The sequence below is a fragment of the Antedon bifida genome, chromosome 8 (assembly GCF_963402885.1).
Source record: "Antedon bifida chromosome 8, ecAntBifi1.1, whole genome shotgun sequence".
NCBI lineage: Eukaryota > Metazoa > Echinodermata > Crinoidea > Comatulida > Antedonidae > Antedon > Antedon bifida.
Window position 1 is genome coordinate 5,917,638 of NC_136233.1, and position 13,985 is coordinate 5,931,622.

Sequence of the window (13,985 nt, forward strand, 5' to 3'; positions counted from 1 at the left end):
CTGTGCATGTTAAAGAACTTTGTATACTATAAAGGGCCTAATCCAACTTCTCAGTTTCCAGTTACTAAAGGAGGACAAAAAGACAGTGGCGGATCCAGAGTGGGGCGCACGTCCCCCATATAAATCTGAAAAAAAAAATTATCCTACCATAAGGAAAACAAATTTGGGAAAAAAAAAGTACTTTCACTTTGAATTAAAACACATTGTTTCAGCGCCGTGCTAATTTACTTTTTATTAGTGGTCACCATTGCCGTTGCTGCCTGTAAATTTCTGTAGAATTACGAAATGACTTGAAATTTCACCTGAAAAATAAGGGTCCCTGGATGGGACATGATATTGACGCGTGTATCATACCCATACTGGGTGGGGCACGAACGATTCGTACAAAGGACACCGTCATACAACCGCGTAGGCCTACCTATTGTTTAGATCGCTGGCAGTCAGCAAGCATAAAGTGTATATACGTCAAAAATGGAATGCCATGTTTACCCACAGTATGTGTGGCTAGTATAGTGTATCATCATCATAGAGGATATTTTAATAATAATATAGTACACTAGCTGTGGTAATTATGTACTGTAGTATACATTACAGCAACCAATTTTTTTTCTAGGCCACCTACCCAACTATATCAATAGCTATTTATATTTATTTATATATTTAATTTCCTCAACAAATTGATGTAAATAGATATTGATCTATAATAAGCATTAAATGTTGCGCTTTTTTCGTGGCTTCCCCTAGATGTACGTTTGCATTGAACTTGAACGCAACGCAATCAAAACTAAATGCTGAGTGAATGAATTCAGCAACAAAATGTTATATTGTCCTTCAATTTAGTCACATGTGTTTATTGGAGGGAAAAAGTATAATCGTTTTGCTCATTGGTAGCATGCTACATATGAGAGTGTCTTTTCCTGCATATTAGAGATGCCATTTATCATGAATTTTATGTGCAAGAGTACCATTTCCGGCCATCTGGGACGTCATTTAACAAAGTTTGTTTCGCCACAGGTCCTGTCGACGGCCCAGGACAAGCACCCTTTTCCGGCATGTGCAAACGCTGACTTGCGCAAAACGCCCTATTGTGACGCTTTTACTCAAAATAGGCTTATGGGAAAAATGTCACCATTTAATAGGCTAGTACCTCAGTTTTCATATTTAAAATATCAATTTTTAATACATTTATAATAACGTGAGAGTGCCATTTCCGACCATCTAGAGGTGTTATATTTCAAAATTGTCTCAGCTCAGCCCCACCGTGGTTGGGGGTGTAGACTCTCTACAGTTGCGCGCCCCTCCCCCCCCCCCCTTTCACAAAATCCTGGATCCGCCGGCCCCTGAAAGAGAAAATATATGTAGTAGTATCACCGGGCAGTTTAGAATTAATGTTCTGTGCCTGATGTGTTTATATAAATACTCTTCAATTCGAAACAATTAATTTTTTTTGTGAACTCAATTAGCATTTTGCATAGCTTGAGTTTTTGCACTATTTGTGTTGATAATCAGTGTATCATGTCTCAGCTTATATATATTGTGCCAGATCTGTGGTACACATCAGTTCGAAATCTGAGCTGCACTGAAAAGATCTAATAAGATTGAAACAGTACTGTCTGCAGCAAGTTTTTGCAGTTCCACTTTAAAAAACTAATCACAGACAACCTTTGAACAGTTTGGGCACTGTTGTAAAAGTGAACTAAAATAATTTGACTATATACCTTGCATGCCTACTTTTGGAAATAAAATAAATAAAATAATGCCTCGCACAAGTATTCGCTGCCTCACACTTTGTCAACACTTCCTACCTAACGATATGAAAAATCTTAATATAAGTTTAACCGTGAACAGCTTTCATTTAATTACAGGTGCCGACTTTGCTCCTCTAATGATCCCACCCAACTTTTCGTTCCACGATCTAATCGGAAAGCTGGTAACAATGCTTTTTCTGTTGCCGCTCCGCGGATCTGGAACGCGCTACCTGTCGATTTGAGAGGAGCGAATTTGGCACCTCTATTTAAACATCAACTTAAAACTTTTCTTTTTAATTAATTACAAAGTATTTTTAGGCGCCATATAAAAACCTGTACAGAATAGAATAGAATATATTATGTTTTTTGTAATGTATGAAACTGGTTGAAATGATTTCAATAACATAAATATTTTTTCATCAGCAATCATTGTCATCACAAAATCATCTCTTACTTGATTTTGTAGCCATGCAATATACTACCTTAGTTTATATAATGAATATATGCCAACTAAATTTATTATGATCCCAACCTTTGTAGACCTTGATGATAGACCTTAGGAATGAGAGAAGGAAGCAATTGCATATTGAACCTGTTATTTGTGTTAAATGTACATTATACACTTTAGAAAAAAAACACCAGGTTTATCATAGTCTGATTCAAACCATAGTTAACATACTTCCACAATCCAACCTATATCAGTGTTGGTGCAAATTGGTATTTCTATTCTATTCTATACAAGTTTTTATATGGCGCCCTACAAAGAACAATATTTAGTCATTATTTAAAAAGAAAAGATTTAAGTTGACGTTTAGGATATTTTAGGATATTGTAGGTTGGTTGGATTTTAATATGAAAGATAACAGAATCATATCGTATTCGTTTTCATAAGCCAGTAAAAATCTGTTTCGCATGACAACAAATATTGAGGCCGCCGTCCAAAGTATGACGGTAAAATGTAATGAAGCACAGGTACGTGTTCCTTGGCTGGCTGCTAATTCTTAAAATTGACATTTTTAGTAAATCACTTTTTGTAAATTACTTTCAATAAATCTATAATTTATTATATTATAGTCATGAATCATTTCTTCAAGTGCAAAATAGATCAAAAACTATGCTCGTTTTGTAGTTACGAATATGATATTTGTCAACATGAATACGCTTTACGAATATGAAATGGGGATCAGCTCAAAACTTGTCGTTATCATATTTGTAAAGATTGCGAAACCTCCCTATTATCATAGTTTTAACATTTTTACACAAGTAGCATAGTGTGGCTACTTTTTTGCTATGCAAGTATTGTCTGTGTAATCTAGTCCTAAAAATCAACTTATAATTATGTTTCCTCAGTCAGTAACATTTTAAATTTTGAACTAAAATTTATTGGACTGATTTTTTGGTAAAATAATGAATACATTGTGCTTCTGTGTTTAATGCCGGTCAGTGGCACAAGTGGAGGAGATATGTCCCTCTCGTCTCCCCCAGGATCTGTGCTGTTAATACCGGTCATGGATTACGGTGAGTTACAGTGAGTTACTTGCTGAATTTGTGAACATACCCTCACTTTAAAAGTATCTGGTAGAATCTTCACCATAGGGCCAACCTTAAATAATTTTGTACCCAAAATCATACTGACAGTGAAAGTTAACTAGATGAGAGAAGTCTATATTTTATAAATTTTAAGTAATAAAAGTGCTTATAAGATACATATGTAATTTGGCTGATAAGATACACATGTAATTTGGCTGATGACTGATGCAAGTAATTATTGTGTAGGAAATATAGACCTTGTGTTCCTATGTCACCTGTCAGACACCTTGAACAGCTTATTGACAGATTGAATATAAATCAGTTAGCAAAGCAAATTCTAGCTAGAAAAGCCAGCAACAATAAAACATTTTTTTGCAATTTATTTTAGCATTCTGACCCCGGATTATGTCTCAACTATATATGATCTTCTTTAATTATCTGCAGATGGTGGTATCGCACAATAATGCTTTGTAATGATAATATTTTGTCATCGTCATTAGGAATATTTCTCATCAACAAACGCACTCTTTTGTGTCATATAGTACAGTATATTTAAATTGCTGATTGATGTTAACATGATTTTTAAAGTTTGAAGTGCGTTTGTTGTGCACACAACTGAAAGCAGTTTGATATGCTCTAACATGATTACAAATTGATTTTTAGCATTTTCATGTTTAAAGGGGGGTTCCGGGTTTAAAATGAATAGTAAAAAATGTAAAATATATTTGTTTGTCTCTTGAACGGTAAAAGTTTCAATTTATATAAGCGCCCAGTAAAGCAGAACGAAGGCTGTGAAATGAGGCCAGATTACAAGTGCAGCTACGGCGATATGACACTGTGTTACAGAATAGGAAATTCGTGAAATGGTCAATCTTCCGACGACTCATTATCATTAACCATATCAATTACTTTTGTAAAATTATACTTATCTGATGTAATTTTAGTCGGTCTTCCCATTTATAAAGTCAATTTTCTATGAAAATTCATCAAAACAGTGAAAAATTAGATATGTTTGCACTTTACGTTTGCCGATTTTCGCACTGACTTAGGGAAAGCCTTCAAAATCAATGAAACGTAACGTATACATTCCTGCCGAGTGAGAGCGAGGAGATCGAGACGACGATACACATGCTCTCTCTGCCCATGCCTGGCATCGTCATGTGATAAGCAGATACAGTATACAATACCAAACTGGTCGGGTCGAGTATACCTCGTCTATAATCACAACATGAACGATGTACAGTAATTGATTGAAGGTCGACTCGACCTACCGGAATGGTATAGATAATATAGCTTGAATGAGAGAGTTGGAATATTTGTAAACATAAGTATTGCTAATTTTAGTGTAGCCTATAGTAAAAGGCCTGGTAGTATCAATTCGCATAGGGTCTACTACACTAGCTAGCTCAATTTTTAACTGGGCCGGATTGGCTAGGTCTCCTTCCTACTACCTGGTCTACTTGCTTGATGCAGTATCCGTTTTTTTGGAGAGTAAACTAGGCCTATTTTAGGCCTACTTAGACGATCGGGACACCATACGTGCGGAAGGCGATCGGACCTTGTTTTGCCTCAATATTTACAGCCGATTTTGTAACTTTTTAGGTTTAGATTGTTTAGGAGTTTGGTTGATAGGATGGGTTTGGAATCCACTGAGTTTTGTTATTTATGGGCCAATCGTTTAGTAGTAGGCTAGCTAGGCCCATGATGGGCCCCAATGTTTCAACGTAGCCATCGTGGCATGGAATCCCTAGTCAAAATGGCTCTCACCCATGAACAAAAATGATTTAGGCTAGGCCTAGCCTAGTACGTGAAGCCGATAATACGATCTGTACTATTCAAGGTATAAAAATAGTATAATTCATGACTCCGTAATCTAAATTTTGTATTTCATTAAATGTCAAATAAATATATGCTACTACTGTTATTATTACACTTTAGGCCTAGCTTAGAAAATCTACAAAATATGTATTTCACAATGATCGGGTGATCGTCGTTTGACAGGGGAGAGAGATGTAAATTAGTTGACAAACACAACGTACATGACGTCGCGAGTTTGGAATCCACTGATGACATGATTTTGTGAATATCTCAAGAATATTACTGAGCTTCCCTAAGCTGCTGAAAAACAGACTTTCCATGAATTTACCCTAAAATGTATAGGAAATTTAATTTTTTTAATTTCTCGTTATTACTTCTTCATTCTGACATGTCTATATTGTTATAATATTTTTTATTTAATAAATTTAACGATATTTAAAAGCAATTTTAAACCCAGAATCCCCCTTTAAGCATGCAATGCACATAACTGCTGTTGATTAAAGCATGTCAGTTTCAAAGTATAATGAAATTTCATTAAATCATGCTTAGTTACGTTTGCACAACTATGTCATTAACATGAAATTTGTTAGAGATATCCTACATCACCCACAAACATTGAATAACCATGTATGTTGAAGAGTGATCCTTGACCATGGGGATAATGAAAATGGGACAACTAGAATTCCACTTGATGTTAACATTCAATACAAAGATTGTGATTAGAAATGATCATGATTAACCTTAATACCCATAACCAATAATAAAAGGTAACCTAATAGACATATAATATTGGTTGAAAATATTAATTAAAATTTAATAATCAATTAAGCATAACTAACAGATATTTTTTTTATATTTTGTTAGCATTATATTTTTTCTGGCAAATGATACTAGGCCCCCTCCTTCTTATCAGTTTCATCTTCAAATTATTTCAGTATCAACCAATCAGATAACTTTCTTATCACATGGCCTGTCAAGGAATTCAAACTATCTCTGGCACTCTGAGTGAGGCACTACTGAGCATGCTCCAGTCTAGCCTTAGCTGTTGTCATATCTATTTTGGTTTCTACTAGCTTAAGTTAGATATTATCATGTAGGATCTTATATATTCACTTTTTTGTTGGATTTGTTATCTCATGTTTTAAGAGGATAATGATTTGGGATCTACTTCCCAAATGACAAAAGGGACAATATTAAAGGGTAAGTGGTTCATCCCTAAGGTTTTTCTTACATTGGATTTGCCATTTATTCATTTATTTTATAAATTGATATTTTTGCTTTGCTTCTGTGATGCACCTACTTTCGATCGGTCCTGAAGGCAAAAAAAATTGAAGAATCGTCTTCCACAATTTGTATTTACAAATTATTTCTACCAAAAAAAACAATGCAGCAACTAGACAATACCAGGCTTTTAGCAGTGTACGATGTTCGCTACTTAGGTAGTCCATTATCTTCTCATTTTGTCATTATAATTAACCATAAAATGTACATTTAAGACAAGAAATGTTTTTTAAGTAATATATATGCACTATGTTTACAAATGTCAAAAATTAAAAGGAAAATGTTTTTAATATAAATACTGTATGTTAATTTACATATATAAATTTTGTTCACAGCCCACATGGGTTCATTTAAAAACAACTTATACCATTTTCATAAATTTTATCTTGAATTATGTCTTGATATTTTACTCATTTTGCAGAAAAGTTATTGAACTGTACTGGCCGTGAACTGCGTAGGGCGCTTTTCTCCCTCAAGCAGATATTTCAGGTAAAAATCATGTCATACCTTCAATGCCTAACTAGAAACGTGTATAAATATCTGTTTAAATAATAGCCATTTTATTATAGAATAATGTTTGATTTGAGGATTTCTTTTATATTGATGGATTATTTAGAGGTGGCTTATTATTTATACACAGTATTAATTGTCTAAATAGTGATAAAATTGTGAAAAAAAACCATATTTTATGTCATCTAATTAGTTCTTCTATAAAGATTGTATTTTATTAAACCATGCATTACTTTAAGAATATCAGAACAATCAAAACAGAAATAACAGATGCGTAGTCTTTCTTAAGAAAACAATATAAAGCTTTTATACCAAATTGAGTTATAGTTTGAGGTGCAAATTTATTCCAGTTCCACCGGCCTTCCCAGTTCCCATTTATCTAGCTTTCCTTTTTAGATTTTGAAAGAAGGCTTACCTTTTCAATGTCTTCTTCAAAATTTCTTTTATTACCTTGGATTTTCCACCTCAATAATTTAATTTTTTTTAAAATAAATGTTTAAAACATGATTGGATAATTTACCTGCTCTTAATCTATAGCATGGGACAATGTAATGCTTTTTCTATAAAGATATTTCTTCTACGGTACCCAAGATTACTGATTAGTAGAATGTATCTTTCCTCTCTGCCTATAACCAATCCATTTGTACCTTATGATAAATTATAAAACAAGAATACTTTTACAATTGGGTTTATTCTGACATAACAACTGTCTGTTATTAATATTATTTTGGTACCCTCAAAACTTAAATTTCTATTTGTTTATGATGGGACTGTCCTGAGACTTTGGTATATTGAAAAGAACAATAGTATGAAATGATATCTTAGAAAAGTGATCAGAAAAGCTGTTAAATTAAGTTTTCTCATTCATTTTGGTTTTTTAATTAAATCTCTATATACTAGTTAGCTACTATAGGCATAGACTAATAGAGAATCAGCTGCATGACATGAGGAATCACCCCAACTTTAAGATGTGCATAATTGAAATGCTTTTGAATATATTGAATTGTGGTTATTTTTATTTTGCTCTAATACTATGCAATGTTTCTTTATTATAATTATCAATAAGATCTAAATATTTTCAATACAGTTCAAAAACAAGTTATTACATTGATGCTTTTTATTTAGGATGACAAGGACCTTGTACATGAATTTGTCAGTGCTGATGGTTTGGCATGTCTCATTAAGGTCGGGGCAGAGGCTGACCAAAACTATCAGAATTATATACTTAGAGGTGAGTATAATTATAGAGGTGAGAAAGTTTCCTCATTTATATGGAATAAATATGTATATTTTGGGAGCATTTTATAATAAACATGTCTGTTTTTCTGGTATTATCTAAGGTAGTCTAGTTGTGGAGTGGGTATCAGATCTAGGTGGTTTGTTGTAGATCATTTGATATTCTTTTATAATGTGCTGATCACATACAAACTTGGTTTCAGCTGTTATCTAAGGGGCTGTGTCAAAATTATATTACTCCGTGCAACACAGTTAACTTAATGTTTACCGCTGTTAAAGCACTAACGCTCCTAACAAATAATCTTGTGGATTTCAGTAATTGTGTTAGCAAATTGATTATTCATAAGTAAGCAAATGAATATTCATCAGTAGTACAGCAGAAACAGGAGACACGCTCCGTTAATTGGAGTTAATACAAGCATTTAAACAATAAATATCCTGCATAACTTTATTACATTCTTCTGTTACTATTATTTATTTATACCATTGTTTTAGATATTAAAAAACAAGCTGCATGCTCTCACCATGGAGTAATTATTACTTCATGCTCTCACCCAGACCATGACCAGACAGTGGGCAGACCCTGTCAACGTCTAAATATAGCGCGACATCGTTGGTATACCAACACAAAAGAAGCAGCACTAATTTTAGCTGAAAATATAATTCCGAAAAGATAGTGTACAAATACTGTTTTGGTTTTTCCTTTCATTCAAAATCATTAAATAAAATAATTACATAGCGATTGATGTTACACAAAGTATCTTACGGAAAATGGTCAACACAAGTTTTATTTTCTATTATTTTCTTAACTGGGCTTTTTTCAACTTCAAACTCCGGTAACCAACACAAAACACTATATATATATATGTGACCCGATCTGGCAAAACCCTACTTTTGTCGTAAATTTTCATTTATATTTTTTTATATATTTGGATTATTGAATCATAAGCTTTGGAATGGTGTTTATTTCGTAAAAATTGACTAAATATTTAAAAAGTTATTACATTCAATTAGTTTACCAGAAAATCGCGTTTGAAGTTTGCAATGAAAATCTTTTTGATACGCGCTGAAAACTCACTCCGTAGCAACACGGTATTTTGGTCTAAGGCAGGATGACGTCATACCAAGAAGTGTGTGCGATATTTAGCAGCGTGGACATGATGGTCAGTTTGACTGATTTTAGATGCTGCTTTAAACTAATTAGTCACTCGAATTAACTATTTTGCACAATTGAAAAGCAGCATTATAACATCAAGCTTATTTTAACTGGTTTCGGAAGTGTTTATGATATTAACAGAAGAAGAAGAACCAAGCAGGCCTAGCCTCCTTAGGCCTATTCAGATTATTTTCGCTGTTATTTATTTTTGACTTGTCTATTTTACTATAGAATAAACAATTGCAGAACACTTTAATTTGAATATTAAAATCGTTTTTAATGTTTTATTCCAATTTACGATATGCTGTGTGTAAAATGAAAATAACCTCACAAAAATGTAAACAACTTTTATTTCCGCGCGTGGAGCTCAATGTACAGTGGTATTGTTAAGCGGAAAACCGCGTAGATTGTTCCACGTAGAATATTTATCTATCCTGAGCAGAAACTGCCAGTCCGCTCCACAGTGTGTGTTAATGGTCATAAGGAATAAATTATTTTATATTATATTTTTTATAATATTTCTATTACCGTTATACTGCTTGTCTGTGTAAATTGGAAGGACCATATTGATTATATGTATCTGAAAATAACTATAGAATTTAAAGAAAAGTATAACAGTTAATAATTTGAAATCTTCTTCATCTTCTTCATATTTGGAGCCAACTTCATATGTGAAGACTCTGCTCCTCCAACTCTGTTTTGCTAGCTCTACTGTATTTGGTTGTGTATTATTATTCTATTTATAGTTATTCTTTTACAGAGAATTTCTATTTAGTTATTCTTTTCTATTTAGTTATTCTTTTACAGAGACAAACTGACTCCCTTATTTATTCATAATTATTATTATTATAATTATTATCATTATTATAATTTTTTTTTTTTTTTTTTTTTTTTCCTTTTCCCCTTCTTTTTCCTTTCTTTCCCCTTCCTTTCTTTTTCCTTTCTTCCTCTCTCTTTCTCTTTCTTCTCCTTCTTCCCCTTTTTTTTTTTTTTCCCCCTTACTTCTCCTTTCACTTTTCTTTCTCTCTTTTCATCTTCTTTTCTTCCCTTTCCCTTATCTCTTTTTTTTTTTATTTTACTTATATAAATATATATACATGTTAGTATGAATATATATAATTATTTGATCTATCCCATCTATTATATAATTGTATTGTATTCAGACACCTTGTAAATAGGGAAATAGCGTAAACTGTACCCAACATCAAACACTATGGAAATCTACCGTCCGTGCCAACCGCTATCACTTTCCTGGGCCGCTACCTAGGAGGCAGAATAAAGTAGCTGGATACCCATTTACCCCGCCTCAGCCATCCAGGTGCCCAGCGAGCTGTCACCAAGACAGAGACCCCCAGAGAGTAAGTTGTGACAAGGGGTACCCTATTTAATTAAGTTTGGACAATATGGGTTTTGAATTCCAGAATAGAAGTACAATTTACAACCTTATCTGGTAGATGATTCCAGTCGATGGCAGTGCGTGGAAAGAATGAATACCTAAAGTAATCAACTGTTGAGTGAGGAATATGGTATGATTGACTGTTCTCTCTCCGACTGGGTCTACAGGTGTTTTTCATGACCAGTTTCATATCGGCTGCTACATTGCAGTAGTGTATCTTATGGAACATTAACAGTCGAGCTATCCTCCTCCTCTTTTCCAAGGTTTCCCAACCAAGGACCTTCATCATTTCGGTTACACTTGACGTGCGCTTATAGTTGTTGCAGGCAAATCTAGCCGCTCTTCTCTGTACCATTTCAAGTTTACCAATTAAATTGGAATTATATGGGTCCCAGACGGTATTAGAATACTCTAATAGAGGGCGTACACAGCATTTATATGCAAGGCCTTTTATCCGTTTGTTCCTGACACACACGTTTCTTCGCAAAAAGTTGAGTGCATTATCTGCCTTGGAAGTTATGGCATCCACATGGGAGTTCCACTTCATATCTTGGGAGATGTTGACGCCAAGGTATTTAGCAACATCAACACTCTTTATTTCGCTTCCACATAGGGTGTATTTCTGCTTTACTTTCTTCTTCTTCTTTCTTGTTATTGTGAGAAGCTCACTCTTTTCTGGGTGGAACTGCATTTGCCATGTCCTACCCCATTCTTCAAGTTTGTGGAGATCAGACTGCAGGAGACCGCTATCAGTATTACTTGTAATGGTGGTATATATCATGGTGTCATCAGCAAATAACCGGATAGTAGAGTTGAGACCACAGCTTATGTCATTGATATAAAAAAGGAACAAGCAGGGACCAATAACTGACCCCTGGGGGACACCAGATAATACGGGCACACTGCTTGATATGATACCATTAATGACGACTTGTTGTTGCCGGTCATAGAGGAAACTCTTTATCCACCTATGCACTTTTCCCTTGATCCCATACCATTCCAATTTTGACAGCAGTCGCTGGTGTCCAACCTTGTCAAACGCTTTGGCAAAGTCAAGTATACAAACATCAGTTTGCAGACCGTCCATCATATTTGCTGTGATATCATGTACAAATTCTATCAACTGTGTCTCACAGCTCCGCCTTGCTCGAAATCCATGCTGCTTAGAATGTAGAATAGTGTTTAATTCTGCATGGTTCATCAGACTACTAGTGATAATGTGCTCCATGACTTTAGATGCGATACTTGTCAGGCTAATAGGTCGGTAATTTCTTTTGTCACTATGCTGGCCTTTCTTGAAGATAGGGACAATATTTGCATTCTTCCAGTCACTAGGCACAATCCCAGTATTTAAAGATTTCTTGAACAAGCCACAGAATATCGGGGATATATCTGTTGCAAGTTCTCGGAGCACTCTTGGGCTTATGTTGTCAGGTCCCGAGGCTTTTGCTGGATGGAGCTCTTTCAGCAATTTGCAGACTCCTTCTTCTGTGATGTTAACTTCTGGCATGAGCGTGTGTTCGGTAGGGGGAAATGTGTGAGTCAAAGGACTTTCATGTATAAATGTTGACTGAAACTGTTGATTTAGCAGCTCGGCTTTCGTTTTATCATCGGTTACTAGTCTGCCATCATCTTTAATGTCACTGACGCCAGTGAAGTCATTTTTCCTATGTTTTATATATTTCCAGAACTTTTTCATGGGCTGGTAGGGGTTTTCATCTTCTTTAGGGGTTATCATATTCTCTATGTATTCCCAATATTGCTTTCTCATTTCTCTTTGACATTGGCTCTTCAAAAGACGGAATTTCTCTTCATCCTGTGTACGGCCACGTTTTGTACAAGCTTTATAGGCTTTATCCCGTCTACGCATCATTCTTTTTAGGCTCCGAGATATCCATGGGGAAGATTCTTTTTTCTTTACGATTTTGCTTGGGATGTATTTTTTTATACCTTCATTGAGATGAGTTTTAAACCTATTCCAGTCATCATCAACAGAGCTTGTTAAAGGGAACGGTGGCAAGGTCCTCATATGCATTGCCAATCCTATCCAGTCAGCCTTGTTGTATAGAATAATGGATCTTGGAACTTGATTCTTTCTAGGAAGTTTAAGGTTTAGCTCAGTGTACACAATGCTGTGATCGCTGATACCTGGTAACACCTGGGTCCTACGTACGAAAGTTGGGCGGTTAGTTGCTATTAGATCAAGGATGTTTTTCCCTCTGGTGGCTTCTCTTACAACTTGTGTGAGGCCATTATCACAAAGTATACCATAGAATCTGCTATGCAGTGAAGGAAAGGGGCAGGAATTATAGCATGTGTTGTGATTCCAGTCCCATCCGGGGAAGTTAAAGTCACCTCCGATGAGTACTACTTTGTTGTTGTTGTTTGTTAACTTGCTAAGGGACATTTCTAATGCATCTAGTGTGTTGGTGTCACCAACATTTGGTCTGTAGCAAGCGCATAGATATAGTGCCTTACACTGGATCAACTTCACTTTAACCCAAATAACTTCAGTATTGTCCTGTTCTAAGTCATAAAGAGTCAAAGTCAAAGAAATATTTTCTGCTCAAATATCACTTGCATTTCACAATAAAGATGCTGATTTAAAACCCATGTAATTTTTAAATCAATTGTTCAATTTCAGTTTTTGTGTATGACAGAGCAACTTTTTAACTAAAACATTTAATTTCCAGCACTTGGTCAGGTAATGCTCTATGTAGATGGCATGAATGGGGTTATAGAACACAATGAAACTATCCAGTGGCTTTATTCACTTATCATATCAAAGGTAAGTTTTTACTTTACTAGAAACTATATGAACTTTGAGGTCCAAAGAATTTGACTTCAGAAATTGGTTTAGGGTGGTCAAACAAAATGATGATTTGACATCTATGATGACTTGGCTATCGGCCAGTGCGAGCCCAAACTGGAAATACCATTACTAATGTTTGAAAAAGAACAACATACCTCCACAAAGACTTGTCATAGACATAAATTGTTGCCTATTTTCGATTGAATTTAGAAAATTTGATTTTTATCTCTTTCGACACAGTTTGTCACATTCAATAGAGCGCATATTGCGTAAAATTTCCTTCAGACATATGAACTTTATTTTTAATTTGAAAAGGTCATCATATTCAAACAATTAAATAAACGTGAGTGGTGTAAAATAAAAACTAACTGTCAAATAAACCATTTACAATGCCAATTGTTGACGGTTTTGATCGATGCTATGCTGTTTGTACAATCGTTGTGGTACAGTCAACTGTAGACTAAGCCCAATAAATAGAATGTGCATGTTATGATGCGT

General features: G+C 34.7%; 1 protein-coding gene across 5 annotated transcripts in view; it reads left to right on the forward strand.

Moving 5' to 3' along the window:
• Positions 1–13,985, forward strand: part of LOC144850797 (uncharacterized) — a 105,650-nt gene that overhangs the window by 20,899 nt on the left and 70,766 nt on the right. For all 5 annotated transcript variants that reach the window (XM_078708237.1, XM_078708238.1, XM_078708239.1 and 2 more), the window contains exons 4-6: positions 6,799–6,866; positions 8,013–8,118; positions 13,369–13,463. In XM_078708237.1, coding sequence (XP_078564363.1) covers positions 6,799–6,866; positions 8,013–8,118; positions 13,369–13,463 — 269 coding nt within the window. The remainder of the gene's footprint in view (positions 1–6,798; positions 6,867–8,012; positions 8,119–13,368; positions 13,464–13,985) is intronic.